Source organism: Triturus cristatus, chromosome 1_1, assembly GCF_964204655.1.
Source record: "Triturus cristatus chromosome 1_1, aTriCri1.1, whole genome shotgun sequence".
NCBI classification, from domain to species: domain Eukaryota; kingdom Metazoa; phylum Chordata; class Amphibia; order Caudata; family Salamandridae; genus Triturus; species Triturus cristatus.
In genome coordinates, this window is record NC_140579.1 from 87,757,730 (window position 1) to 87,785,462 (window position 27,733).

Genomic DNA, 27,733 nt, shown 5'->3' on the forward strand with positions numbered 1-27,733 from the left:
CTGTCTACTTGTTCTGATTTCACTCGGATACCTTCCTCAATTAATAAATTTTCTCGAACTTTATTGGAAATTCTCTTTACTCTTCTCTTCCTGTCTACGTGCTTTTTCTGTTCGTCTATGTGATTCTTTACGCCATAACTCAACGGCATCTTTCTGTGACTGTCTGACTTTCCTTTTCCATAACTCTTCTTCTACTTTCATGATGCACTCTGCATCCCAGGTTCCCGCTGTGGGCCACCTCTGACTTTCTGGTAATTCCTTGGTGTAGTCTACCCATAAATCAAGAAATAATATAGCGTCTAAGCCATGTTTATGATACATGAAGTACCCTGGAGTGTCCCTAGGAGGAATAGGAACGGCTTCTTCGAGTACCCCTTTTCTTGTAGTGATCTGTCTTAATTTCGAAAAGAGCGGCATATTGAGAACTGATCTGATACTTAATCTTGAACACACTTAGTACAAAAGCACAATAATGAACAACCATTCATACCACAATATGCAGGACGTTTAACACATTAAACATTAAACATTAAACATTTTTTAACCTTTAAAATAACCAACAATGATGATCGTCTGCATAACTAATCACCAAGCATAATTCTTTGACAATAACCAGATACTTCGGAATACTTGATATACTGCTAAACAGTACATATACACTGCTAAAACAGTGCAGACCGGATTTGTGTACCCAAACCCGTCTTGACCGGCACAACCTATGTGCACGTCAGAAATGCCTCCCCAGCAATGGTACTCACCGGGTAGCTTCGGAAACGGAAGGCCTCGGAAACTGGACTTGGACCGGACTGGACTCGACTCGACTCGTCGGAAACTGGACTCGACTTCGAACTGGTGGGCCTCTGTATACCTCGGATCTTGCTCTCTCAGCTAGGCTCTGGTCGGGATACTTCGCACTTCTCACCGCCTCGTCTGGGTGTTGATCGCAGCCTCAGTCGCCCCCGCTTGACCGGAGGGAGATACAGGAAATCCTGCTGGTACGCGTTATTGTCCGTCCAGCTGTGGCAGGAGACCGGGCCTGCAACTCACCGCCGGCGCGTGAGATGAGAAAGTGTCCCTGTTCGGGCGCCATTCATGTGGTAAATAAAATTTCATTACCGGGACTTAATTTGATACGGAAACATAATAAATATAGCTCAGTAAAATGAGAGGCAGAATCCGTGGTATTAGAGGTTCGGAATGGGCTTTATTCCAATGAACGATTATAATCGGTTGCTCCAAGTTCCATCACCACGGAGGTTCAGGAAGTGAAGTACATACTTTATTGACAAGAAATGACTTTTATAGAACATACATTACAATGAAACGAATACAGTAGGCGTAACAATTGATAAGGAAAATGACGATTCATATGCGTAACCGAAAATGGGTGTAATAAGGAGTAAAAAGGAACATAATTGGTTATGATGTCATATATAGGTGGATCTATAAGATAATACTTGGCATAGATGCGCGCGCAGCAGCATGACGTGTGATTGACGTGCAACTAGGGGGTGAAGGGGACTTGACATTTAGCTCTACATGTGGAGACGAAAAGTCTGGGGGGTCAAGTCAACCTAATCCCAAATCATATCTAATATCCTATGTTTAAAGAACTGTGTTATCCAAAAAAAGAAGGACTCTCGGACAGAATCTATTCTATACTGACTGTGCGTGCGTGTACAAGCGTCTAAGTGTCTACACTAAATGCGAGGGGGTAGGAATATTCCATGGTAACAGGACTATGAATTACTTGCATGAAGACAGAGAAGCCGAGCCATTGCTCGGTAGCTGGAAGAATGTTTATTTAAACTACTAGACAGGAATGCATCGGCTGAGGGGCGAAGCAGATAACTTGAAGGTGAAATACAGTTCTTGGCAGAGAATAGGCTGATGTCAGGCTTCGTGAGCCGCGCAGAGAATGAGACAAAGTTCATGGTCACAGATGCAGGCTCAGACTGGAGTTTTCAGAGGCAGAAGGCAAGAAGAGTTTGATGACAGAATCAGGGCCTACTTGCCTGGACTGTAAAATGGCATAAGTGAACCATATAAAGCCGGTGGCTTTTCATACTTAGGAATGGAATATCCGGCCTATTCATGGCGGATCTGACAGAGGACATGTTGACGGTGGACGCACATGTATTTGCGTCTTCATAACTGGAACTGGAGGAAACATACATGTACTTGTAACATGCACATAGAACCGTTGGGGTCCAAGATAGGGGACATAACTGACCAGAAAAATCCATATTTCCACATTTCCACCCTTCTTACAATCACTAGTCCAGTGAGTTTTATTCTTGCAATGATTGCACCAGGGTTTCTTTTGACCTTCTTTCTTCTTTCCATTGGATTGTTGTTGGGACCCACCCTCCTTAGCAGTAGTTTGGGGCCCTGTTGAAGACTTCTGGTCTTTAGATTTCTGATCTCCACCCTTTTGGTCTGTTTTCTTCTGATCACCCCCTTGGCCCTGGTTCTTTTGCTTAACCCTGGTTCTGACCCATTTGTCTGCCTTCTTTCCCAATTCTTGGGGAGAGGTCAGATCAGAGTCAACCAAGTGTTGATGCAGTTGCTGGTTTTGACAGTTATTTAAAATCTGTTCTCTCATCATCAAATTATACAATCCTGTAAAATCAGATACCTTACTTCCCAGCAACCAACCCTCCAAAGCCTTAGTGGCACATTCAACATATTCAGACCAGTCCTGAGTCTGTGTCTTTTGGGTGTCTCTGAACATTAACCTGTACTGTTCAGTGGTTAAGCCTAACCCATCAACTAGAACACTCTTCAGGACTCTGTAATTTCTGACATCCTCTTCTCTAACAGTGAGGAGTCTGTCTCTGCCTCTTCCTTCAAAGGAGAGCCAGAGGATTGCTGCCCACTGGTCTTCAGGAACCTGCTGTACTTTGCAGGCTCTCTCAAGAGCAGTTATCCATTTGTGGATGTCATCCCCACTTTTGTAGGGGGGCACAACCTTAGACAGGTTCCTATTATCAAAGACCCTATCTTTGTCCTTAGGGACAATGCTGCCACCAGTGGGTATAGACCCACTCTCTCTAGGTTGCCTAGCCTTGTTCAGTTTTTCTTCCATCAGGGCTACCTCTAGCTCCTGCTTCCTGATCCTCAGCTGGGCTTCCTGCATTCTGGCCTCATGTTCCCTCCTCTGAGGGGTGGTCATCCTTTTCCTGGAGTGACCTTGAGAGCCTCTAGAGGCATGAGAAGCATTAGAGTCACCTGAGCGATTCCTTTGCCTCCCAAGCCCCTGGTTAAGTCCACTGGGGAGATCCAATGGGATGGTCCCATTGTCAGTCCCCAATAGCCTTAGTTTAGCTGGGCCAAGTATAACACTTGGCACTGGGCTAGTTCTCCCTTCATCATCACTACTCTCTGTATCCTCCCCACTTTCCTCCTCTGTAGTATGGTTCTCATCTAAGGGATGGCTATTGGAAAGGGGTACTTCTGTAGCATCTTCAGAAGGGGGGCCTCCTGTTCCTGACCCTAAGGGGGCTAACCGGGAAGCTTTCTTGAGCTCTCTCTGATTTTCATCATTTTGCAAGAGTTCTCTGAGCTCAGCAGAGGTAGGGTTCTTGGGCTGTTTAAGGCCTCTAAGAGTTGCCAAATGCCTGAGCTCATTCTGGTTAAGGGTAGCAAAGATGGATGGTGCCCTCTGGGGGTCACTCTCAACAGAGATGGGTACAGTGGACCCCTCTGCCCCAGCCATTGCTCTTAAGTGTGGGTGGATGTGTTGCAATCTACCTACACTTGGGTTTACCTACTAAACCTATCTAGTAGTTCTAGTCAGGGTGTGCTACTCCCTTTGCTCTACAACAACTAAGTTCAGTAGAACTTATGTATATCTAATCTTGTTTTATATGTACCTACAGGTACCTATGTGATCTTTCAATTGGTAACCAAGAGATTACAATGGTAAAACACAGCAAGCTCAAATCCAACCGCTGCTCACCAATGTGAGAAGTTGGCCTGGTATATGATGCTCACTAGTTAAAGTGATCACCTTGTACCATGCCAAGCAACCCTTATGGTGTGGTTGTAAGTCAACCTTTTTGGACTAGCTGCCCTAGTGGTAGCGTAGGCTAAGCAGTCTTTGAGGCTAAACTCGTGAAGCGTGTTAAGCCAGCTGTTTTACCAAATGCAACCCCCTTTTATACCAATGAAAGGACACCACACAGATATATATTCAAAATATATATGGATTTATTTCTCAAAGTAACCCCTAGTCTCTTTATGAGCACAGGAGCACAAATCGTCAAACAAGATTACAGTAGAATACACAGAAGTTGCACTTTATATGGATAGGCCCTGGTGGCCGCTCGAACCATATACTAAAATAGTGGTATAAGTACCACGAACAGAAAAGGGAAAAGGCCTAGGGCCTCTAGAATCGCTGGGCCTACAAGGAGCTAACTTCAGTTAGTGACCAGGAGGTCCACGGGTGGCGTGTGCAGAGCAAATAGTCACACGCGTGCTCCCATAGGTTTCAATTTGTGCGTAAAAAGTACAAAGTTACTGCAAAGAGGATCTTCCGGATGGACTAGGAACTCAAGATTTGGAACACAGGCACTAGAGATGTAATACTACACTTGGGCACAGGAGTGCCAGCTTTACCTCACCCACAGGAAGCGGGTGCATAGGCCTCGAAGTGCGTCGGGTTTCTTCTATCTGTTCCGTGGAGCCTGAAGACAAAGATGCTGCAGGCGGTCGGTCCGGGAGAGATGCGGTGGATCCAAGAGTGGATCGGAGATGTTGAAGACCTGTAAGCAGAGGGGACAGTGTTCACAGTCACTAGCCAGTGACCAGCGTGGCACCAGGTGGGTACCAGGCAATGTCGGGTGCAAACAGGAAGAAAGGTGTAGCTTGTCTCTGCAGCCACGTGGTCCCTGGAGGTCGACGACGTCCAGGAGTCGGTTCACGAGCTGTCCCACGCAGGCTCTCGCTGTCGGCGGTGTCGGCGACTTGATCGAAGCAAACAAGCCTTGGCAAAAGCAATTGTTGTAGGTGATGAAATAAGCTGATGGTTCTGACCAGCAAGGTCAGAGGGACTGCTCCTTTGGAGGGGAGCAAGGGCCAGTCTGGAGCAACCAGACCAGCGGTGTATTTCGTGAAGTTCGTCGCCAAGATGGCTACTAGCCAGCGGGCCAGCAACCGGTTAGGCGCGTCGAGTGGCAAAATGCAGAAGGGCCCCACGCAGATCGTGGAGATGCTGGAGGGCTCACCTTTGGTGCAGATGCTGCTCGAGGGTTGGGCTTCTCAGATCCCAAAGCACAACTTGGAGGGAGCCTCGGTTGTTGCACTTGTCAGCTTGTCGTGGTCGTTTCAAGATGGCTCCACGTGTCTCGGTGCCTTCACGGGTCTCCTCTTTTCAGGGACTGTGGATCGGGCGGTGAGAGGTCTGGAGGTCCAGGTCTTGTCAGTCTCTGGGCTCGGGCTCCGGCGGGAGGCGGCGGCAAAGCAGACGTTGATTCGCTGGATGGTGCTTGCGTTAGCAAGGTGGTCACTCCCTGACCACAGGGGAGATTTCCTTCAGTCTTCTGTGCAGCAGAATGTCGAAGTTCCCGTCTTCTTCTTAGTTTCAAGTTGATTCCAGGATGTCTGAAGTCTTAGGACACAGCTCCTACCTTTAAGCGGATTCTAGGGGCCGGACTACCTGCTAGGTCCCTCCCTATGGGTGGGACCAGGAAGGGGGGTGGTTACACCCCCAATCCTTTGTCCAGCTCACCCCAGGCCCGGGACTGGTGTGCCCCAGGACCGGTTTGAACTGGCATATGCACCGAGGCTCCTTGTGAGCCACAGGCATGTCTGGTTTCTTTCAAGCCCTACCTGACCAATACACAAAATCCTGTCTGGGGTGGTGCATGCACCTCCCCTGGCAGGAAACCCTTTGTCCACACCTCCCAAGCTGGAAGGACTCCCAGCAGCAGGAGGGCAGACTTGTGTCTGTGGTGGCAGCATCCATTTTGTGGAGCTGAGGCTATGTCTGATTTTACCCGGGTTTCAGGTACTGTACATGTCGTGTCCCTCTAGAAGGGTGGAATGCTAACCCCGTCGCCAGAATTGGCGAGGGGTTAGTATTCCAATTCGTATGACACCTTACTCGACATGTTTTGATAAAGCCAAACCAAAGATAGCATTTAACCGCGAGGTTCATAATGCACTTAAGAGTATATGGTATGACGATATCTGGAAACAGTAGAAGGAAGTTGTTCCGACCACTGCAGACAGGCTCAGCTCATGCCAGAGCACCATCTCACATGGAACCAAGCACTCTGCCTTCAGGATTGTTAAGGCCTGCCATAGGAGTGACTTATAGGTTAACATGTGTTCCATTTAAGGTTAGGCATAGGTATACTACACCTAAGTAAGAGGTGGTTACACCAACTTACCCCAGCTGAGTGATCAGCCAGTTGTGTCAAATTGTTAGGCCAAGCCTGGGGTGGCATAATACATGCTTCAGCCCCTGGCAGGCCTTGGGTACACCAATGCCCTGGGTACCTAGTGTACACTGGTACAGGGGCTGACAGGGTGATCCACGTCCAATTGGTTATGCACCTAGGGTGCATAGTTTTAATTTAGTAGAGAGAACAGCAGGCTGGGGGTCTGATTGGCAGGCCCACAGCCTCAATATGTCAAAAACCAGTGAAGCAAAAAGCAAAAAATTTGGGGTGACCATAGGATAGCAGACCCTACTCTCCTACATCGCATTTGCGAGATTTTGAGCTATTGGCATTGTAAATGACAACGCCTTTTATTTATGTGTTTTGAAAACTTGCAAACGGTTTGTAAATACGCACTTTGTACTTATAGAAGCAAGGCTGGCAATAAAAGAGGCACAGTTACTGCCAGCCTTGCTTCTCGTAAGCAAGGACTATAAGCACCGCTTGCACGTTTTCAAAACACATAATTAAAAGCATTGTGGAATACCTTACTGACTCTCTTTCTGTAAAGTCCATGCAGTCTCCCATTGTTTGGGCTCTTCACCTTCATGGTACATGTATGTATGTGTAGTTTAAACTATTTAAACCAGTGTTTCCTAAACTGTAGGTCGTAAGCCACTAGTGATTTTTGGTGAGTCGTAAAAGTCCAAGCTATAAATTAAGATGCCTTTAAACTCTGAAGTGCGGCAAATATGAAAAGTTAAATACAAAGGCAGTAGTCAAATGTCATGCTGTATCTTCTGACAAATTGCTGCTTATGCTTTTAGTTTGCGCAGTTCTTGCAAAATCGTTTGTAAAAAAAAAAAAAAAAAAAATCATAAAAGGGGCTTGGAGCCCGCCCATTACTTACCTTTACTTACAATTAGTTGGATCCCACGTCACTCTTGTTTCCTTTCTTACTGTTGGTCAACTTCTCTTGCCTCCAGCTTCCTGCTTGGCTTCACGTCTTCGAACTTGCTGTGGTACTTGGACCAAGTACTGCTTCCGGCAGCCTGTGTCCTTCCATTGGTCGAGCACTTTTAACAAACCTATTTTTTTAAACTTTTCAGCTTCTACATGCAGTTGGTTGCTTGCCCGTCCCTACCACCACCGCACTTCTTTTGCTGCATGCCCCTTTCCGTTCATGCTGACCTGTCCCTCCCACCACCTCACTCCAGTCGTAGCATGCCCCTTTCTCACATTTTTGTTAGTCGTAGCTTGTTTTATATAGCACAAAGTCGACTTGAAGCGCTTTACATGTGTGCTGGTTACATTACACACGGACATATTAGTTTTAACAGGCACATGGAGATTAAGTTATTTGCTCAGAATTATAGGATGTTGTGCCGGCACCGAGGCTCAAACCTGGTTCTCCAGCTCCCAAGTCAGCAGCCCTGGCCACAACGCCACAGCCTCTCTATGTTCGGTGTTCCAGATTTCTGTTATGTATAGTTTTAATAGTAAACTCTATGTCTCTGCAAATTTAGTGGCCTTTCAATAGAAGATGTGCTGCCTGTTAATGAGTGCACTGGCAGACGATGCTTTAGTTACATCAAAAAACCACCTGCCTTATGTCCATTAAAGCTAGGTGGGCCGCAAAAGTTTGTTGTTCTAAAAAGTGGAAGTGGTTCTAAAAAGTTTGTGAAGCTCTGAACTAGACAGTGGTTAAGTGACGCACTATTGTGCGCTAGACTTGCCCCTACCACATCTTTTTTTTTTTTCTCAAGCTTTCCATAACCATGGTTTATTTTTGTCTATGTTGCTTCTGCGTTGTGTGGATTCTGCACATACTTGCATTTGTTCCAAGCTATATACATGGGTGCCTATAAATAGGTTTGAATTCTTATCTGTGTTGCTGTTTGACTGAATTGATATGTTAGTCTACATGTTTGTGTGAATATATGGATGTCTGCATTTGCATTGTTTGTGTATGTGAATATGTGTGTCCTTTGTTAATCTGTGTATTGATACTAGTAACAAATTGTTCTGTGGATTGGTATAACTAGTGGCGCACACTTAAATTGTCAGAAAGTGATGTGGTTTGATCTGAGCACTACTACACTCCTCTAAACGGAAAGGTGGCCACCAAACCACCTTAGTGAACTGTACAAGCTCAATACATTGAAAAAAACGCCTTTGAGCACACCGAATCAAAGAGTCCACTGCAATTATATCAACAATCTGTCCTTTAATATAATCTTCATGTTTCCAGTTTTCACCCTTTGAGCCAAGTCTTTGAACTTTTAGCTAACTTCATCCGGGCCTAATATTAACAATTAACTGTAATGCTACCAATGAAGATGGAATTCTTCATGTGCAAAATGCTATATTTCATATCCCAATAGCACCGGAGAGTACTCCTGATATTGTTACAACATCCTTATATTGGTAGCATTACAGTTAGTTGTTTATATTAAGCCCTGATGAAGGCGTGGGTGATATGCCATCTCGACGAAACATGTGTTGTCAAAAAGGTCTACGACTTTGCTCAAAGTGTGGAAATTGCGGGCATGAAGATTGTATCAAAGGATGGGTTGTTGATCTAATTGCAGTTGACTCTTTAAATCTGTGTGTTCAACTGTGTTTTATCTGTGTATCTATACTGGTTATCTCTGTGAATGTTTTATATCCAAATCTATTGGTGTGGTCGAAGGTATGTAGAAACCCTTCATCAGAGAAGTGTGTGTCTGGGGATCTGTGGGATTACCACAAGCCTACAGACCGAAACAGCGTACTAGCTTTTTCAAGCTTCCATCCACGAAGTCTTATCAGGAACCTGCCTTTATCCCAGTTCATCAGGATTCGTAGAATTTGTTCTGACACTGAGAACAGTTCCACTGAATTACTTGAAACTTCTAAACGGTTTTCAGCAAGGGGTTACCCCCAGGAAGTTCTTACGAATTGTTTATCAAAAGCTATGGCTAAACCTCGTCAGGATCTCCTAACACAACAACCATGCATTCCTCAACAACGACTGGTATTTGTGACTAAATTTTCAACCATTTCTCCCGACATAAGGAACATCATTAATTCCCGTTGGGAACTTCTACAACAAGAGGAGGATTTTCATGACCTGTTTCAACATAAACCCCTGTTTGCATATACTAGAGGAAGAAATGTACGCACTCTCTTGAATTCCCCGGTCATCACTAAGGAACCAACTGTATACCATGGGACGAGAAGATGCTTATCTTGTATTCATTGCAACAATGTAATCACAGGGAACATGTTAACCCATCCTTTATCTGGCATGAAGATACAGCTCAAACATACCAGCGACTGCAACACAGCTAACGTCATTTATTGCATTAAATGTCCTTGCGGAAAAGCATACGTAGGGAAAACCGAACGAAAAATTAAAACTCGCATAACTGAACATAAATCCAGAATCAGACACAAGAACACTACCTGAAGCCTTGCAACTCATTGGACCGAGGCCAAACATACGATTTCACAACTGCGGTTCCAAATTATTGAGACAATAAACGTTCGACCAGGTTTAGATGTTACCAACATGCTGTTACGTAAAGAAATCTACTGGATCCAAAAACTACATACTCTGACCCCATCTGGTCTTAATGATCGTCTGGATATGTCCTGTTTCTTATAATAAGTCTTTCTAAAGTAAACCTCAGGATTCCCTCAACACTCAATCTCTTCTTCCCATATCATCTATATCTTCTTTCAATTACACACCTGCGTTTGGATGCAATAGTCCTGGACAGTCCTCTGATCTCATTACTCACTCTCCATTTATCACACTACACTTTTAGGTTTTTGACATTTATTATCTGTACCTCAACTATCACTTTCTGGTTGCGAAGCCTTCTTTCTTCCCATGGAGTTTGGTCTATATATATTTTTTACACCAGCTATCTTTTTTCTTCTTTACAGTACCGTATGCCTTTGAGGGCAGTTAGTTGTCCCGTTCCCTTTTGTATTCCTTACTTACCGTATTGTATAGATTGACCTTGAAGCCCGACATCGGGTTCGTTTTTGACATTTCTCCCCCCGTTTTTTAGTAGTTTATTATCTATCTTCACTTATCCCCCATCGTGTTTCTTATGAGGTAGCTTCATGATTTTATCCCTATTACATGTGCACTTGTCCTTAGTAGCATTAGACCTTTACTATTACATCATGGCGGGACTCTCGCCTGTCCTGTTTCTATCTTTAATATGGTCCACATAGGACGTCACCCACTGGAGCCGTCCTCCCTTTTTAGTCTTTATCTAGCGGCTTTCTGCAGTCTCGCGAGTATTCCCTCCAGGTACTGGTCCTCACCTGATCCAACGGTTCGCGCTCTTCTTCTCTGACATCCATGTAAGTTTCTCTCAATGTTTTTTCCGCATAGCTTCGTTTGTTTTCAAGGCTGTTTTTCGTTTGTTTCATGAGACTGCCCCATCATTCTTATCCATATATTTTTACGTTTTTTAGCACAACACCACTTTTGTTTCACCACGTGATCAGCGGTGGGTAAGTGGGAAGCCACGTTCCCTCATATCTTATCATTTCGTTTACCCAGCCTTTTTTCTACAATTTGCACCGTTGTTTCTCCCGCAGAATTATATTGGCTGGTATTTACGATTTTGCCCGCAATCTTCCCTTCAATGCGTTTCTTTTTGGTACATTAGTCAAGGTGAGTCCACCTCGCCATACATACCTTTGAATCACCTTTTCCTCCTCTCATATATTCCAGTAGAGTACAAATCATCACTTTCTTGATTATCACCACGGTGTATGACTTTTTCTGGTGGCGTGGTTCTTGCTGCCTCCATTTCAGCACAGCAAATTGTTGTATTCACACACTGCAAAAACTGGGTCTTGTCTCACCACTGATGTAGTGTGGCTAATAGTTTGTTGAATCATTTGTAATGGGTTTCATTGGGTACAACCAGTATGTGTTTGATTATTAGTAATGTCAATCATTATTGTGTTTTTGTTTTTAGATTTCCCCTGACGAAGGGACGTGTCGGTCCCGAAATGCATTGGGCTCATCTTTATTCTCTCGTGTACTAAACTGTGTTAACCAAAAATGTACCTTGTTTTGTTTATTGACATATGTTTATCAGCATCAGGATACACTACAAGCAATGTATTCTGTAACAAAATGAATTATATGTATATGTGTGAAAATGATTTACATATATGAATCAATATATGTTCATTGAATTCAATTGATCTGTTTGATTAATTTGCATCTGATAAGGTGATTAATAATCAAGGGTCATAGTTACCCCTAGCACTGTGCGCAGTGGCGACTACCGCATGGTTAGTTTCTTTTTCTTTCAGACATTATGCTCGATTGACAGTGAGCATACCACTCCAGCACCTTAGTCACAAGTGATAAAATCAATTTTCTATCTTGAACAAATAGGAGTGCGCTGCCTCCCCGTTATTTGTCTGGGGATCAGGCATAATTTCATGTCAGGTGCGTGACACCACGTGACCACAGAAAAATTACTTGAGTGAACATAGAACTTTGAACACAGTTCACCTAGGTACGTGAACTATCAATATGACTATGCACAAAAGCATTGGCCATTTGTCTCTTTTTAATACATCCATGTTGGTTTATACTGTTATTACAGATTCTATTTTTAGCGTCGCCCCAGGGAAAATAGTAAGTGCCCTGACCACACCGTGTCACTGATCTTATCACGATGAGGTGTAGGGTGCATGACCACTTATGACTGTAAGACGCTCTCAAATCATTTTGACAATTCTTTTGATTCAGATGTGCATCTTTTGAGACGTTTCCCATTTCTTTATTTATTTCAGATTACCCCTGATGAAGGGATCCAGAGTCCCGAAATGCATTGGGTTTTGTTGTTTTGTTTGGGCAAAGTGTGTAATGTTTATATTTTGCAATGGTCTACTTCGTTTTTGTAAGCATCACATATGCTGAAAAATACATGAAGTTTGAAATGCTGTAATGTGAAAATCATCACAGTGTAATTTTTTATTAATATTGCATAATTTTGTGTACCATACACCAATTTGTAGTGCACGTTGGAGACCTAGTCGCCTGATAGTCGAAAGGCCATCGCTGCCTCAAGCTCAACAAAGGGCAGTGTCTGCAGTGTGTGCTTGGTCTGTAGCTTGACAGTGCATATTGGTAGTTGATTGGTTGTGATCCAGAAGTAGTGAGTGTGTGTACAGACAGGTCAGCAGTGGTGAATATGTGTGCAGTTGCAGTGAGTCAGTGGCGGCTGCTTTAACAGCAAAGTGGTGTTCCAAAGCAAACGCCGGGGGTTGGGGGGAAGTAGGTGGTTGGAAGGGGAAATAACAACATTTAAACACTTACCTGCCGCTGCAGCGGCCACCTTGGTGCTCCTCTCCTGACCTTGGGCACACTGCACAGACTCCTATGGGCAAATCACAGCGCTGCTGTCATGCTGGTTATACAAGCATGAGAGCAGCGCCATAATTGGCCTGATCGGGGTGACTTGACGCTTGCTCAGGCACAGGGAGCCTGTGCTATTTCTCCATTCGGCTGTGCATCACAGCTGGGTTGGAGAAATGTAAGTGCGCATGTCGGTTTGGCCGTCCTAAGAAAGCCGGCCAAACCGGCATGCGCACTTAGAGTGCAAAACTCTCCTCCCTGCAGCTGAGTGACGCTCTGTCAGGATGGTTCTGCCCCTGCCCTAAGGCTGGCAATTAACTCAGTAAGAAAAATAAAATGATAATAAACTGGTTTTATTATCATTCAATTTTTTAGTAGGTGACGTCTCTCCGCCATAACTGAGGTGCTGCCCCTGGTGAGTGTGTTGGGCTGTTCTCAGTCGCATTGTGTTCAGAGCTGCAGTTGGGGCTGTGATACTGCATAAGCATGTAAGAGACCAACGCAGGGTGGAGGGGCCTGGACACCGGCTGGCGGTTTCCTTGGGAGCTTCAGGTTCTGAGAGGTTTAGCTTCTGAAAGTGTGGTAGGAGATGTAAAGAAGCCACTGCTATGCGAAATGCCCAGACCCTTTCGATCTCAAGTGTGGAGTGGTGTAGGTTTGAGAGATGGCAATGGTAGGACTTGGCGCGCCAGAAGATATAGGCTGCCTCAGACATGGCAAATAGTTACGGCAGGCCTCCCTATCCATTTGTTGGAGCAGCATGAGACATAGCAGAGTCCCTCAAACCACTTGCATGCCCATCCATGCTTCACTACCTTATGGCCTAAAACCTTATGGAAAAGGAAGGAGTGCAGTGGGTGCTAGCTGTGAGGATGTGAATCCTCCTATCCCTCTAGTGAAGGTAGATAAGCAGTTATGTCCCCTACAGGGGAAGAATATAAGAAGGGAGATCATTCCAGAGAGGTTGTGGAGCCCCTGGGGCTGGACTGAGTGCTGCAGTGTATCTCCGGCAACATTATGAGTGACCATTGTGACTGATGGCCCTTTGGGACTAGCCGTGTTAGGTCTCATACTTCTACATATCATGGTTTTCCTGTAGTTGGCGAGGTGGCCTCTTCGGATAACTCTTGATCGAGCACAATGGCTATAATAAATATTCAACCATGGCACCCAGTCAACACTACTGGGATCTGCCCCCTTGGGTAGACACCTTAGTGTACATTTGGTTATTTGGGATGGGCTTAGTATTCTTTTCCATTTAGCTTTCGATGGAAGACAATTTAAAAGAATTGTACATCTTTTAAATGGTCCTACTTATGTCTAATGTATTTAAAACCAAGAAGAGAACTGTGCCTTTAGTTGGGGCTTTAAAAGGGTTTTGTTAAGTGATATCCTATATATAGGTTGATTATCTTAGTATTTAGAAATGCCAGTGACGATCATAGGTCTCTCTCAAGGGGGTTTCATGTACGATACTCAGGTGTTCGTGCCTTGAAACACTTGTTGACTGTGCTCAGGTTTCCCATGGCAAGCTTAATCTTGTAGTCTTCATACAGTTTCACCTCTGATTTCCACAGCCCTTATGACCCCTTATTGTTGTTGTTTCTCATCCTCAGACCAGTGATGGGATCAAGGAGAATCTGAGGAAGGAGATTTTGGAGTATACGTTTTCAAGCTCGTTCTTCGATATATTTGTAAGTGCGACCTGTTTTAAGGTCTGAGTTTAATCAAGACCTTTTAATTTTACTACCATTATACAGATAATATACTAACTTATGGGGCCTTCAGCCAGCCCTCTTCATCCTTTGGTCGTTTGTAATGGGTGGAATAAATGTGCATGACTCCACAATATACATTATGGGGCAATGTGTGGGCCACTTCAGCCATCAAGTGCCGGCACGCTGCCCTTTCGCAGATTCACAAGGAGCACGTCCACACAAACATTCAATCAATTAAGTGCCAAGGACTGCTATTGCACTGTGTGCTGTGACATCCAAAAAAGATTTTGCTTTTAGCCAATATTTTCTTTATTTTGTTAATTTTTTATTTGAGAGCCCAGCAGTTTTCCCAATAAGGTTTTTTAATTTTTTTTTATTTAAAAAACAGGACAATGCAACAGTAGCATTGACAAAGCAAACAGACTGGCGACAATGCCTGTCCCATTGACTTTGCCAGTGTTTGCTTCCTTTCCTTAATTGTAGTAATATGCAACAGCAATCAAAATCTACAGGATTTATTTCCCAAAAGCGGAAGAAAAGAATGCAACATGCAGAACCCATGATTAAAACAATGTATATTCCGATATCTTTTCTACGTGTTCACTACATACAATTTGTTTCACTGTGTTCCTGTTTTTCAACTGAGTTTAGAAGCAGAATACTCCCTCACCTCTCTGCATTGCTCCGTTTTTAATACTTAATTCCTACTTACTTTTCCTGCCTCACTTTTGATCAGCCATCGGTTTCTGACCTTTCCCCATTATTTTTCTCAATTCCCCTCACTTCCTGTTTAGCGTTGCAGGAGAAATAGAAAACAGACTACTGCAACCTATGCCCCATTCAAGTGTTCAGGTTTTCTGTTTTCTGTTTTTTTGCATAAACAACATTATTTTTAACTTCTAACGGTTCATTTTTGAAAACTTTGTGTTTACATTTTTTATATTTGTCTTTGCATTTATCTTTGCTTTGCCTCGTCCGGTGCCTTGAAGCTGTTTGTGCTAAATAAAGGAAGTAAACTAATCTGACCTGTGGATCATTCCAGGTGTGCGTTAATGTCCCCTTTTTAGGTCTTAGCTGTCGAAAGCAGCGCATGCGCTGCTCGCGGCATTCGAGAGCTTCTTGAAATCAATGCATATTCTGAAGCTCTCGGTGGCGGAGTTGAAGACCCGCCCATCTTTTTAATTGGTTAGGGTCATCTTACCTGCAAAACGCTGGCTTCTGATTGTAAAGGAGGCTTCTTAGTCCCTCCTTGTTGCTGCCATGTCTCCTTTTGGCCACGCCTCCCGGCATTGGATCGTTTACCGGCGGCGTGACACTCCATTATTTGTCCCCACGCACTTTTTTCTTCTCACTTGGCTTAAAATCGCCGCTGAATGTTTGCAGGACGCGATTTGTTCCAAAAGGTAAGTTTCATGCTGACTTCTCCATGGGTGGGGATTTGTTCCATTACTTTTTGACTCTCGCGTGTTTATTTTCGCATCGCGCTTTCACTTAAAGTGAAAGCGCGAAGCAAAATATACACGCGGCTGCGTTTGCATACAGTTTGTTAGTAGGATTCTGGGTTCTGAACAGAGGTCGCCCTGTGCCCTCTCAGTCTTTGAGCGGCTCTCCCGACACACCCGCAAAGCTCTAGGCGTTGCATGTTTGTTTTTGTTTTTATTATATATGTTTAGCCGGGTGTATGTATTGTGATTGTCTGGTAGCTGATGGCCTTCCGCGGCGCTGCGAGGGAACGGGGGGACATATGAGTGGTGGCGTGGCTGGATCCGCATCTTATGGTTTCGCTATTGCATTAACTTGTGTTTGAGCGCCCTCTAGTGTGCCTTTTGCACTCCTTTTTACTTGAACGTGATCCTGGACCACACTTTCTGAACGAAAAAGCCATAAACTAGAAATTCAAATGTTGTTGTTGTTTCAGCAAAGTAAATTAGTTAAACCACTCTTATTACCTCTCAATCACACGCTCCATGTCATGATACATAACAGGACTACTCCATTCCCCATCACCAAAACCTAATGGAAATGTATGTCACCATCCACAAAATGGCATTGCCTTGATGAACAGCCCTTCCGCCCAGTTGCAAAGAATGAAAACTGTGTGGAAGGCAATAGCTGAGCGGGGTTATACCATAGCCCACTCTCTCAGTGCATCATTTTTGTTAGTTGTTAGTTTGTTAGTTTTTGTTTTGTTTTTAAAGAATGGAACAGGTCGTCCAGACAGCAAACGCTGTTTGTAGTCAGACTTCATAAAAAAGCACACGTGTCTGCAGGTTCTTGATTTTGCAGATGATGATGGCTTTTGATGGATATTTTTGCTCCTCTCCAGATTATCCGTAGCCTGTTCACATGGAAACCATAGCACCTGCTAATACTTAGTGGTGCAGGAATAATTCTCCTAGGGTAGGGTGCAGTGTTGTGACTGTGTGTTTGGCAATCAGTCAAGTTGGTGATAAAGCTTTATCTGTGTCTTTAAATTTAAAGCAATAACTCGCTTGCAGTAGGGACGTCAACAAAATATGCGCACAGTAGCCCCGTTTAAGCGCGTGATCATGTTTCAGGAGGATTGCTTTGAAATCAGGTCTTATGAAAGTGGAACCACCCTTCCCCTTGACGTGCTGAAAACTTGTCCGTTCTAGAAAGCAGGTTCGCCCACTTAGAAAAAACACATTCCTAAGCATGTTCACAGGGTTTGCAAAGCAATGTGTTCCGCATACCACAACTCACCTAATGCAATGCCTGCTCTCTCTAGGCTTTTTTAACTGTAGAACAATCTCTGTTTCGGAATACCTGTTGACAAACAGTCCTGTCAGTTGACTCTTAAAGTACAAACAGTTTGGGGCCGGGGTGGCATGTGGCTTGGTTGTTCAGCTGTCACTTGCGGAATCAGGAAGCCCGCCTCCCGCACCGGACCAAATGGTCAAATGAAATCGTATTGTTTTCTGTAATGCAATTTGCACAATGACACTTTCCCAAAAGACGAACACGTTTTCTTTTATCCACGTAATATTTTGTTCTTCGTATAAATTAGAGCAGTCAATACCCTGGATGAACTGACTGATAAGGTCTGGGAGATTCACTGACAGGCCATTGCATCTGAAAGAGCAGACCCAGCAAGCCAGGAACTGACTGCTCAATCCATGTGGGTATTTTTGGCATTGGCCTGTCTTTTTAGGTCTCGGCTGGTGAAAGCAGCACGCATGCGCTGCTCTCGTCATACGCCTCCACCTCTCAATGTGGGGCCGTCAGTGTAGAGACCGAGCAGGAGTTCCAACATTCTCTGGGAAAGATGTCATCATCACCTGAAGTCCCAAATCCGCCAGGTCAAAGAGTGGAGCCCAGTGAGATCACAGGGACTTATGTGTGAGTATGCCACGCGAGTGATAGTGCACTTTACGGATACATATAACATAACATGTCAGTGCTTCGTTTGTAAACAAGCATTGAAAATGCAATAGATCTTGCCTTTTATTAAGTTAAAGCCATTTGTTTTGCTAATAATATTGTATAGCAAAGCAAATGGCTTTAACTTAAAGGCGAGACCTATTGCATTTTCAATGCTTGTTTGAGTTTGACGATGCACCATTTAGACATTCGTTCAGAAGTGTCCATGGCCTATGAAGAGCAGTAGAGAAGATGGTCTGGCTTCAATCATGATGTTTTTTTGAGAAACCTTTACTACATTGAATTTACCCCTTCTCAAAAGACCCTGCAGGCGATAGGCCAAGGCACTTTATTTTTGACAGCAGTGAGGACACCACTGAGCACAGGGCGAGATCCTGTTGCACTGGACTGCGAGGGTCCTCATTCAAGAAGATCCCGTGCGCCCTCCCAACCATTGGTAGCATGAGACCTTTTATCCTTGACTGCACTATTTTACCCTGGAGAACACCACGACTGACAGCGTGGGATGCCTTGAATACCCCACAGCTGTCACGGTGAGATCCAGTCATCTTTGATTACATGGAACTCCACATTAGCGGATATCCACCACAGCCTACAGGCTGAGGCACATTCATCATGACTCCAGTGAATGTTCTTTCTTGGAGGAAATTCTCCATTTACCCCTGTCAATAAAAGAAGGAAATTGGGCAAAACAGAAAACTGGAGCCCAGCCCCCAAGACTGTGCAGGAATGTTTGGGCTAATTTGATCTCTAAGCTATGTAGTGAGACTGTTAAAGTAAAAGATAACGCAAAATGAAATCAGTTGTTCTTGGCAAACCAGAAAGTGCAAAAAACTATACGGTTGTGCGATTCTGGCCCTCTATTGGTTCTGGGACACGATTTTAAATCTGCACCACACTGCCTTTGAGTTAAAATGCTCCATCTAATCTCCATTGCACCAACTCCTCTCCACCTCTAATCCACACACCTTGTTTATCTTCTCTAGGTTCTTGCCTTTTTTCGATTCTCAGGCTTGCTGCTGGGGTATGCGGTATTTCGTCTTCAACACTGGTGGGTGATAGCGGTAAGTAGTACTGTAACTTTTGCCCTATATGGAGGTACACACTGTGATAGACATGCCCGTTGTTTGAAGCGGTGATGCCTGGATTGAGTAGAGGACATGGGACTAGTGAGTTTGCGCTGGTTCTGTCTGTAGCTACATGGTTTAGCAGCAGCCAATGCAGGAGGCAGGGACTTGGAATGAGGTAGGGCCACACTCCCAACCAAATTAGAGCTTCAATAAATCAGGTTTATAAAGCATGGCTAGTCAGCCGATAGGCTATCCAGGAGCGTGCAGGCCCCGGAGACTTATTCGACCAGCCAGATCTTGAGGGCCATTAGGAATTCCAGAAGTGATGTGATGTTCCAGAAGTGCGTCGGGGGTGTGGCGTGAGACTATGTTTAGAGGAGCAGCAGCAGATGCTACTCGTAGGAAGGTGAGGCTTGCTGTTTGGAAGGCCGCAAGGACAGCGATGCTAGGAATGTGAGAGAACTGTTGGTATTTGGAAGGCAGTATGACAACTGCCGCTTCGGGGAGGTGGGTTATTTCCATTTTGAAGTGGAAGGTGAAAGTTGGCCCTTAGAAGTGGGGACTGCAGCAGCCAGTGCTTTGAGGTGACTGCAATATACAGCCAGTGCAGGCTTCTTAAAGTGGGTATACAGGTGCTTGGAAGGAGAGGTAATGGACAGCCGGTCCTTTAAAGCTGACGGGCAATTCATGTGTTTGTTTCTTGTGTGGCATTACATAAACCCAATGCTTCATTAGGCTTCATTTAGCAAATAATGTCTGCATTTTCTCATTTGCCCACTTCTGATGGGCAACCCCTAGCAGGTCAAAGAGAAATGCATGCTCTCCATGAATTGTTGGAAATGAAACAGACGGCTCTTTTTTCCATTTTTATACGTAGAATGTTTCGCCACTTTTTCTATCGGTAAATACCCACATCTCTATAATTGGAAGTGAGCAAATTCCCTTAAAGCTGCTGCAGATTTTGAGCATTTCTGCACTCGTCACTATACATATGTTGTATTTGCTCCAAAAATCAACAAACTGTGATGTTATTAAAACAGCCCTTTATCTATCAGTACTTTTGACTACTGGCAGTGCGTGTTGTTCTTTTTTTTTTTTTTTTTTTTTTATCGCATTTTTTAAATTATAAACAAAACTTTGGCATTTAAATTCCTTATTCATGCAGTCTGATCTTGGGTTGTTGATGAAAATGTCTACTTTGCTAAATGAGTGCTGCCAGCATATGGTTTATCTAGTGCTCTAGATACCTACTCTGTGTAGCCCGTGGTGGGATGACCGCCGACAGTACTTAATGGCAGAGGGATTCTGGTGCTTTGAAGGGAGGTGGATGCTGCGTGGAGCTGTGGCAGGAGTCTGCTAGTCCCCGGATGGGATCCGGTGAATCGCAGGCAGGTCACTTCATTGGTTTTTCCCAAGGGGGTATTGTGGTGGGGGGACCTCTGAAGTATACCCGGTGTTGTGAACTGTGCACCACTGACCATTCCCTTTGCTCTTTTCTCAGATCACCACACTGGTGTCCTGTGCCTTTCTGATCGCAAAGGTCATTCTGTCTGAGGTGAGTTAGCTGTTTCCAGCTCTGGCCGCTTGTGCTCAGGTTCAAGTTTTACACATTGACAGTTTATGGTTTCTAGTTGGACTAGTCTGGGTTGAAAGAACTAATGTATATTAGTGAGATTTCTGTGGAAGAGTTGACTTTAAAATCTTCCTATTATCAAAACTATCATATGACCTTAGGCACACACTAAAAGTTCACAAGATAATAAAATATATAGTCGTAAACATTCATGTCTTTTTTTATGGTTTATTTTCGGCCAGTTGGCCAACAGGTGTCTCATCGCCTTAGGGTATATCCCTACGACTTCATGAGGGCTGTTGAGCTAAACAGTTATTTAAAGCCTTTCCTCTACTTCCGGTTGACAATCCGACCCGGAGTAACCTGTTTTGTTCACAGTTCCAACCAATATCACGTATTTTTAGGTCTCGCCTAGCGTTGTAGCGTGCACGCGCTGCTCGCTCTGTGAGGCTTCTTGTAATCGGGATTTTTGGGAAGTTGAGTTTAAGCCCCGCCCATCATTCTGATTGGGTTGAGTCAGCTTTTATGCTAAACGCTGGCTTCCCATTGAAAAGGAGGCTTTTTGGTTACCGGCCTGTCTCCTTCTCGAACGGCCCATCCAGACAGGATCGTTTGCTTCATATTAGAAGGGATAGCAGGCAAGCTCAGCGGAATAGGCAATGTAGAAATACACCGACTAGCAGTCACCTAACAACCGTTGCTGATAAATTGATTGGTCTCGTTTAGATTAGCAATAGGCATTGGCATAGCCACTAGTCTGGTATTGGCCACCAGCCTTTTGGTTTTGTCATTGCTTACTTTGTGATCATTATTGCTAAACGTTATTGTTGTTGAACCTCCCATACCCTCATCAATCAATCACAAAAGAAAAAAAGCTTACGGACAAAATATTTTTGCAGTCTGAAAAAATAAACATTACTATGATGGCTCCAAGCACTGGAGGAAATTACCTTGTGTGCGGGTGTGCTCCTTGTGAAAGCGCAGACTGCTGTCACTCACAGTGAAATTAGCCAGTGGCGGAAGTGGGCTGACCCATTGCCCTCGGCTGTATGCTGTAGTGGGAGGAAAAAAGTGACAAACACCAAGAGACCAATGGAAGAAGAGGACTGCCCGAAAGCCCCTATAATAAGTAATTATATTATACATATTATTTTAATAAAATCCAAAAGTGTTCTCTAACTCTTGAACCATTTGTTCAGTGCACACTGCAATGTTTTTATGTAGCGTTCACGACTAAATATTTGGTGTTAGGTAGCGCTATAGGTAACTAGTGCTACTGTTGCCCAGCTCATTTTTACTCAATTTAATGAGGTTTAAAGATTGAAAGGCAGAGTCCACTCCTCTGGGCTTTAAACCGGTGACCTGCAGGCTGCACAGTTATCAAAGCAGCAAGTGCAGAAATTAGTGGAGGTATCATTTAACCAAGCATGTCTGCCCACAAGAATCGGTCCGTATTAATCTGTAGTGCTCTAACTTATAGTTGTTGCTAATGAGAAGCAAGGCTGGCAGTAACTGCGCCTCTTTTATTGCCAGCCTTGCTGTTCATAAGCAAGGACTATAAGCTCAAAGTGCGTGTTTAGGCACTGCTTGCAGGTTTTCAAAACACATAAATTAAAGACCTTGTCCTTTACAATGGCAATAGCTCAAATTCTCGAAATGCGAGACCTATTGCATTGCAAATGCTTGTTTTACAACACCGCCAGTAGGCGCTCTTCGAAATTGGGAATGTCCTCCCGTGGTAGTATTCCAAAATTCGCCTGAGCATGTGTGCTTCAGTATTTGCGACAATCGTAGGGATACCCTAAGAAGACAAACGTGTGTTAGCTAAAAAAGAAGGCTAAAAGAAAGGCCAATTGGCCGAAAATAAAACATCAAAAAAGACATCCATGTTTACCACTATATATTGTATGATCTTGAGAACTTTTTACGTGTGCCTAAGGTCATATGATTTGTTTGTCAATCCTTGGATGGGGGAGTTGGGTGAATCCCCCCCACCCCCATGAGCACCGCGGTTGAGAGACCTGACCAGTTTAGATTGTGTGTGGCTTTCGAGTGAGCTCCAAGGTCCTATGAAGTCACCCATTTCTGATGATCACTGTTATCAGAAGCTCTTTAGAGCCTCTCCGTGCAGTACCTCCTGCACCACACTGCCTATGAGGTCCAATGTTCCATCTAATCTCCACTGCAGTATCTCTTCTCCAACTCTGGTGCACACCTTTCTTCTTAAATATATAAACTATTCCTGTACCAAATCCCCTCCGTGGCACATACTGCCCTCTATCTTCTCCCTTCTTTTGTGTGCCTCATTGCCTCCGAGGCATACATTTCTTCATTCTCTTCCTCTCTCGTAGCTTTTCCTATACTATGCAGCTTTCGTCACTCACAGCCCCACTTGCTTCTCTGATCTGGTAGGCGCATCCAGTCCTGCCACCGTCGAGGGGCGCGCTCTGTTAGTCTCCATGGCATTGCTTCTCTCTATGCTCCAAGTTCTCCGAGGAACATTCCTCTCCTCTACCGCAATAACTCAATGGATTGCACCACTTCTCCCTGCACTACACTTCTCCCTGTGCTACACTTCTGAAAGAATTGTCTGGGACTCTCCCCAATCTCAGTGCCCAATCACTGACTGCCAGGAGTCCCTGAAACTGACGCGGATTGTTAAATGCGTGTGATGCTTTTGCGCCATTCCTCATATCACACTGTGACCTTCATACATTTCTATAGAGGGACCTTAACTGAAGAATATATGAGCTGAAATTAATATCAGCATGGCAGTTACTACCTTGATCTTATGCCAGAGCTGCGCTGTACTACCAAATTACAACCCTGAAGAAAAATACTCCCATTGAAAAGTCACAGCAAATGACTTTCCAGCAGTACCCCATGACCATTACAAATACGACACTTGTTTGCAAACTGGAGAAAACAAATCTGGTCCATTTAAAACTATATATTAATTATAGCTATGTATCTTTCATTTTATTTTGATGCAACCAAGAGGAGAAAAAACGCACACAATTTCCTTACACATGAATCATGTTGATTTGCGCATGCGATCTGCCGTATCAATACTAAAACAAGGTTAAAATGTCACAAATATGAAAACTGCAAATTCCAACCAATTTTGTTGCTCGCCTGTTTACTCTATATAGTCTGAAAAGGATACTATAACCAGACCACCAATGGGGCATGAGTCACATGGCCCATGCAAACCGCGTCCCTTTTTACACATGCTCTTTTGTTTTACGCATGCTGTTTGACTAACAGAGCGATAGCTCTTTTATAGGATAGAGCACACTGCCAATTGTGCCACATCTTGGTGCTTCCAATAAAACTTATTAAAAAAGAATTGCCCAAAATAGCATTCTTTGGCCTGGTGAAAATTCAAAGAGAAACATGTGTTTTGACATTATCAACTGTTCCACTGGAGCATTTCTTCTCAGCATGCTGCTCTTCTCACATGCATGTGAATGAACACATCTCTCCATGTGGGATTCGTACAGTGAAAGGGGTGCAGCCCTTATTCATTCAAGTGAAGCAGGGACAAAGTCTTTTGTCACTTGTACAGCAAAGTCTTTAAGCATAGGACTAGCACTGCTGTCCATGCCAAGCGGTAAAATGACAAAAGTCTTTTATCACTATGATAGGAAAGCAGACCTTTGAGACAAGCACTTGTAGAGTGTCGCAGGGGTGCAGCCCTTATTCATTCGAGTGAAGCAGGGACAAAGTCTTTTGTCACTTGTACAGCAAAGTCTTTAAGCATAGGACTAGCACTGCTATCCATGCCAAGCGGTAAAATGACAAAAGCCTTTTATCACTATGACAGGAAAGCAGGCCTTTGAGATGAGCACTTTTAGAGTGTCGCTGGTGTTGAGGGTGCTCTATACTGGAGCTGCTTTCCATCTAAACTTGAGATCTACCCAGAATTCTTTGCTTCTTTTTTGCATAGTTTATGCGTCACTCTAAGCCTGAAAGGGTATTGTTTTGACTTGCATATATGTATATATGCATCTATATATGTGTGCGTATGTATGTGTGCATATATGTGTATGTGTGCGCATACGTGTACAAATGAGAAATTTATAAAATTATCTTTGATCAGCCATGCCACTCTAAATTATATCAAAAGCAGAAGTGTCTCTACCAGTGAGTGTTCTTTTTAAGAGTACAGTTTAGTTTTGTAATTGATCAATTGATCTTTTTTTGTGTTTATATATGACATGTGACCTCATTTGGGTAGGTTATTGCAGTTTATTATTGTTTTTTGCGTATGAGTATGTGTGTGTATGTGATCACGTGTGCGCGCGTGTGTGTGTGTGTGTGTATATATATGTGTGTGTGTATATGTATATATTTTATATATATATATATATATATGTGTGTGTGTGTGTGTGTGTGTGTGTGTGTGTGTGTGTGTGTGTGCGCGCGCATATGTAATTTTACAAAAGTTTTTTTAATGTAAAAGTAACTTCACTGACTTGGTCATATAAATGTTCCTTGTGAGCACATTAAAATCCTTTCCAGTGTGCATTCACAAAAATAATTCACAAACTAGCTTCAGTTCCACCACTTGACACACTTTTCAATTAAAGATTTTTTCCAGGAGGGAGACTTCCAAGAACCTCTTTCTTGGTTAGGTTGGCAGGGTGCTCCATGACGAGGAGATTAAGGGTGTCACAGTTGTCTGATTTAAAAAAAAAAAAAAAAAATGGTAACCACACCAGAGCTGCACGCCCCATCTTGTTTTCTACTGAAATAATTCAGATCCATTGACCCCTCTGTGACACTTCTTATATTTTTCTTTCCTGAGATCTTGTCTACAGACAGCTTTTAGGAAGACTTATTTTTTACAATTCCTGGAATAAGCTTTGACCAGCCCCTGGTTTATGACTGGATAAAGTTAATATCTGTCTCAGTTCGATGCTACTCATTGCTTTGTCTCTATTCTTGTTGCGCCCCTTTCTTCATTTCTCAGCACTTCATCCGGTACTATGTTATGTTGTTATGTTATTTTTACGTCTAACGCGCACAGATACTACAAGAGTGTCCGGGCACAAGCCTTGAAAGAGTGAGGGGGCACAGAATTAAGGAAATAAGTGCGTCTTCAGCTTTTTTTTTAAGAGACTGAAGTCCCGAGTACAACAGAGCGCAAGGGGCAAATCATTCCAGCCTAAAGCGGCCTTGACAGCCAGAAAGCTCCCGCCCGTCCTTTGCAAGAGAAAGCGTGGGACTTGAGCCAGAAATTGGGAGGAGGAGCGCAGGTATCTTGCAGGGGTGTTAAAGGAGAATAGTTTCTGCAAATAGATTGGCCCTGTAGCATACAGAGTGCGATGGGCGATGACTAAGACCTTGAAGCTAGCCCTCTCTGTAACAGGCAGCCAGTGCAGAGTGCGAAGATGTCTTACACTACACGTGGCCGAGATGTTCAGGAGAAGCCTGGCAGCCGCATTCTGCACCACTTGCAGTTTGTGAAGTATATCACTCGGGACGCCAACATATAGGGTGTTGGCGTAGTCCAACCGAGAAAGAATGAGGTCTCGTATGACTGTCTCCTTGGCAGTCTGAGGAAGGAGAGGAAGGAACTTCCTAAGAGTTTTTAAAAGTCCAAAACAGGTCCCTGCCAATTACTTAATCTGGGTCACGAACAGGAGGTTCTCCTCGAACCAAACCCCCAGGTTCTTGACAGGTTGCGCTGAGGAGGCAGGATGAACAGAGCCGGACGGCCAGATTGATTCTCTAAAGCTAGAGGGAAACTTTCCAAATAAGAGGATTTCAGATTTTTCCTCATTACATTTCAATTCGGCCGCCGCCAACCATCTAAAAACTGCAGACAGGCAATGTTTGGCGGCAGAGATGGAGGACTCGTTTTTCCCCCCAAGTGAACAAGAGCTGGGTGTCATCGGCATAAGCGATTACCTTCGCGTCTAAGTCCTCAGCCAGTTGAACCAGAGGGGCAACGAAGATCCCTGTGGAACCCCTGTGGTCACTCTTTTTGGTGAGGAGGAGAATGGTGGAAGCAACAGGGAGGTCTGTACTCCCTTTTCCCTTCATTTCTCAGTACTTCATCCGGTATTGTGCCACCAGTGAGGTCTGTACTCCCTTTTTCTTAATTTCTCAGTACTTCATCCGGCACTATGCCACCAGTGAGGTCTGCACTCCCTTTCTCTGCAGAGTAATACATTGCATGGTTCCTGGAGAATGTGCCGTACACCTCCTTCACTTGACACTAAAGTGTGCAGTGCCATACTACTTCATGCAGTCTACTCTGCCTTTCTCTGCGTTACCATGCAGTCTCTGAGAGCTACATTTAGCTTCTCTGCACAGTGACGCTTCCAGTACTGCACCGCTTCTGGGGGTCAGGAACTCCCCTAGGGCTGTCCTATGCATTAATAGTGAGAGCCCCGTACATTGATAAAGGGCTGTTCTGTAGGGGGTCTGGGGATACCCCATGCATTGTGACAGCGGTGCACAACTCCATGGTGCAGGAGCTGGCCCGTGCATTGTGAGTGAGGGCTGTGCAGTGCTTCTAGGTGTCCGGAGCTGCCCGTGCATTGTGAGGGCAGTGCAGTGCTTCTAGGGTGAGGAGCTGTCCTCTGCATTACAAGTGAGGGCTGTGCAGTGCTTCTAGGGGTGAGGAGCTGCCTTGTGCATTGCTAGTGACGGCTGTGCAGGGCTTCTAGGGGTCAGGAGCTGCCCCATGCATTGTGAATGGGCTGTTCTGTAGGGGTTCAGGAGAAACCTTATGCATTGTGATAGCGATGCACAACTTCCTATTGCAGGAGCTGGCCCGTGCATTGTGAGTGAGGGCTGTGAAGTGCTTCTAGGGGTCAGGAGCTGCCCCCTGCATTGCGAGGACTGTGCAGTGCTTCTAGGGCAGAGGTCTTCAAACTTTTTTACTCTGAGCCCCCCGCTAAGCAAAATGTTTTGAGGTCGGGCCCCCCTCCAAAACTTTATGGCAAGGATTGGGGGAGCGGAAGTGACATGGCTGCGTGCAGGGAGAGGAGCTTATGAGATGATTTCAGGAATACGTTTTCTATAGCTTAAGAACCGCACCAAGTATAAGACTTATAAAACAGCAAATGCATCAAACAAAAACAGATATCCTAAACAAACTGCTCCCCATAATTGGGGTGTTGTGAGCCCCTCACACTCTTTGACCCCAATGCAACTATACCTGCTGCACTAATGATAACTGC

At 44.3% G+C, this 27,733-nt stretch overlaps 1 protein-coding gene across 12 annotated transcripts in view; it reads left to right on the forward strand.

Annotated features, from left to right (window-relative positions):
* LOC146869555 (stAR-related lipid transfer protein 3-like) overlaps positions 1–27,733 on the forward strand; it is a 160,864-nt gene that overhangs the window by 77,196 nt on the left and 55,935 nt on the right. For 9 of the 12 annotated variants that reach the window (XM_085605422.1, XM_085605247.1, XM_085605334.1 and 6 more), the window contains 3 exons: positions 14,391–14,468; positions 18,881–18,958; positions 20,466–20,519. In XM_085605422.1, coding sequence (XP_085461548.1) covers positions 14,391–14,468; positions 18,881–18,958; positions 20,466–20,519 — 210 coding nt within the window. The remainder of the gene's footprint in view (positions 1–14,390; positions 14,469–18,880; positions 18,959–20,465; positions 20,520–27,733) is intronic. The other 3 variants (XM_085605824.1, XM_085605912.1, XM_085605994.1) reach the window with 2 other exon arrangements.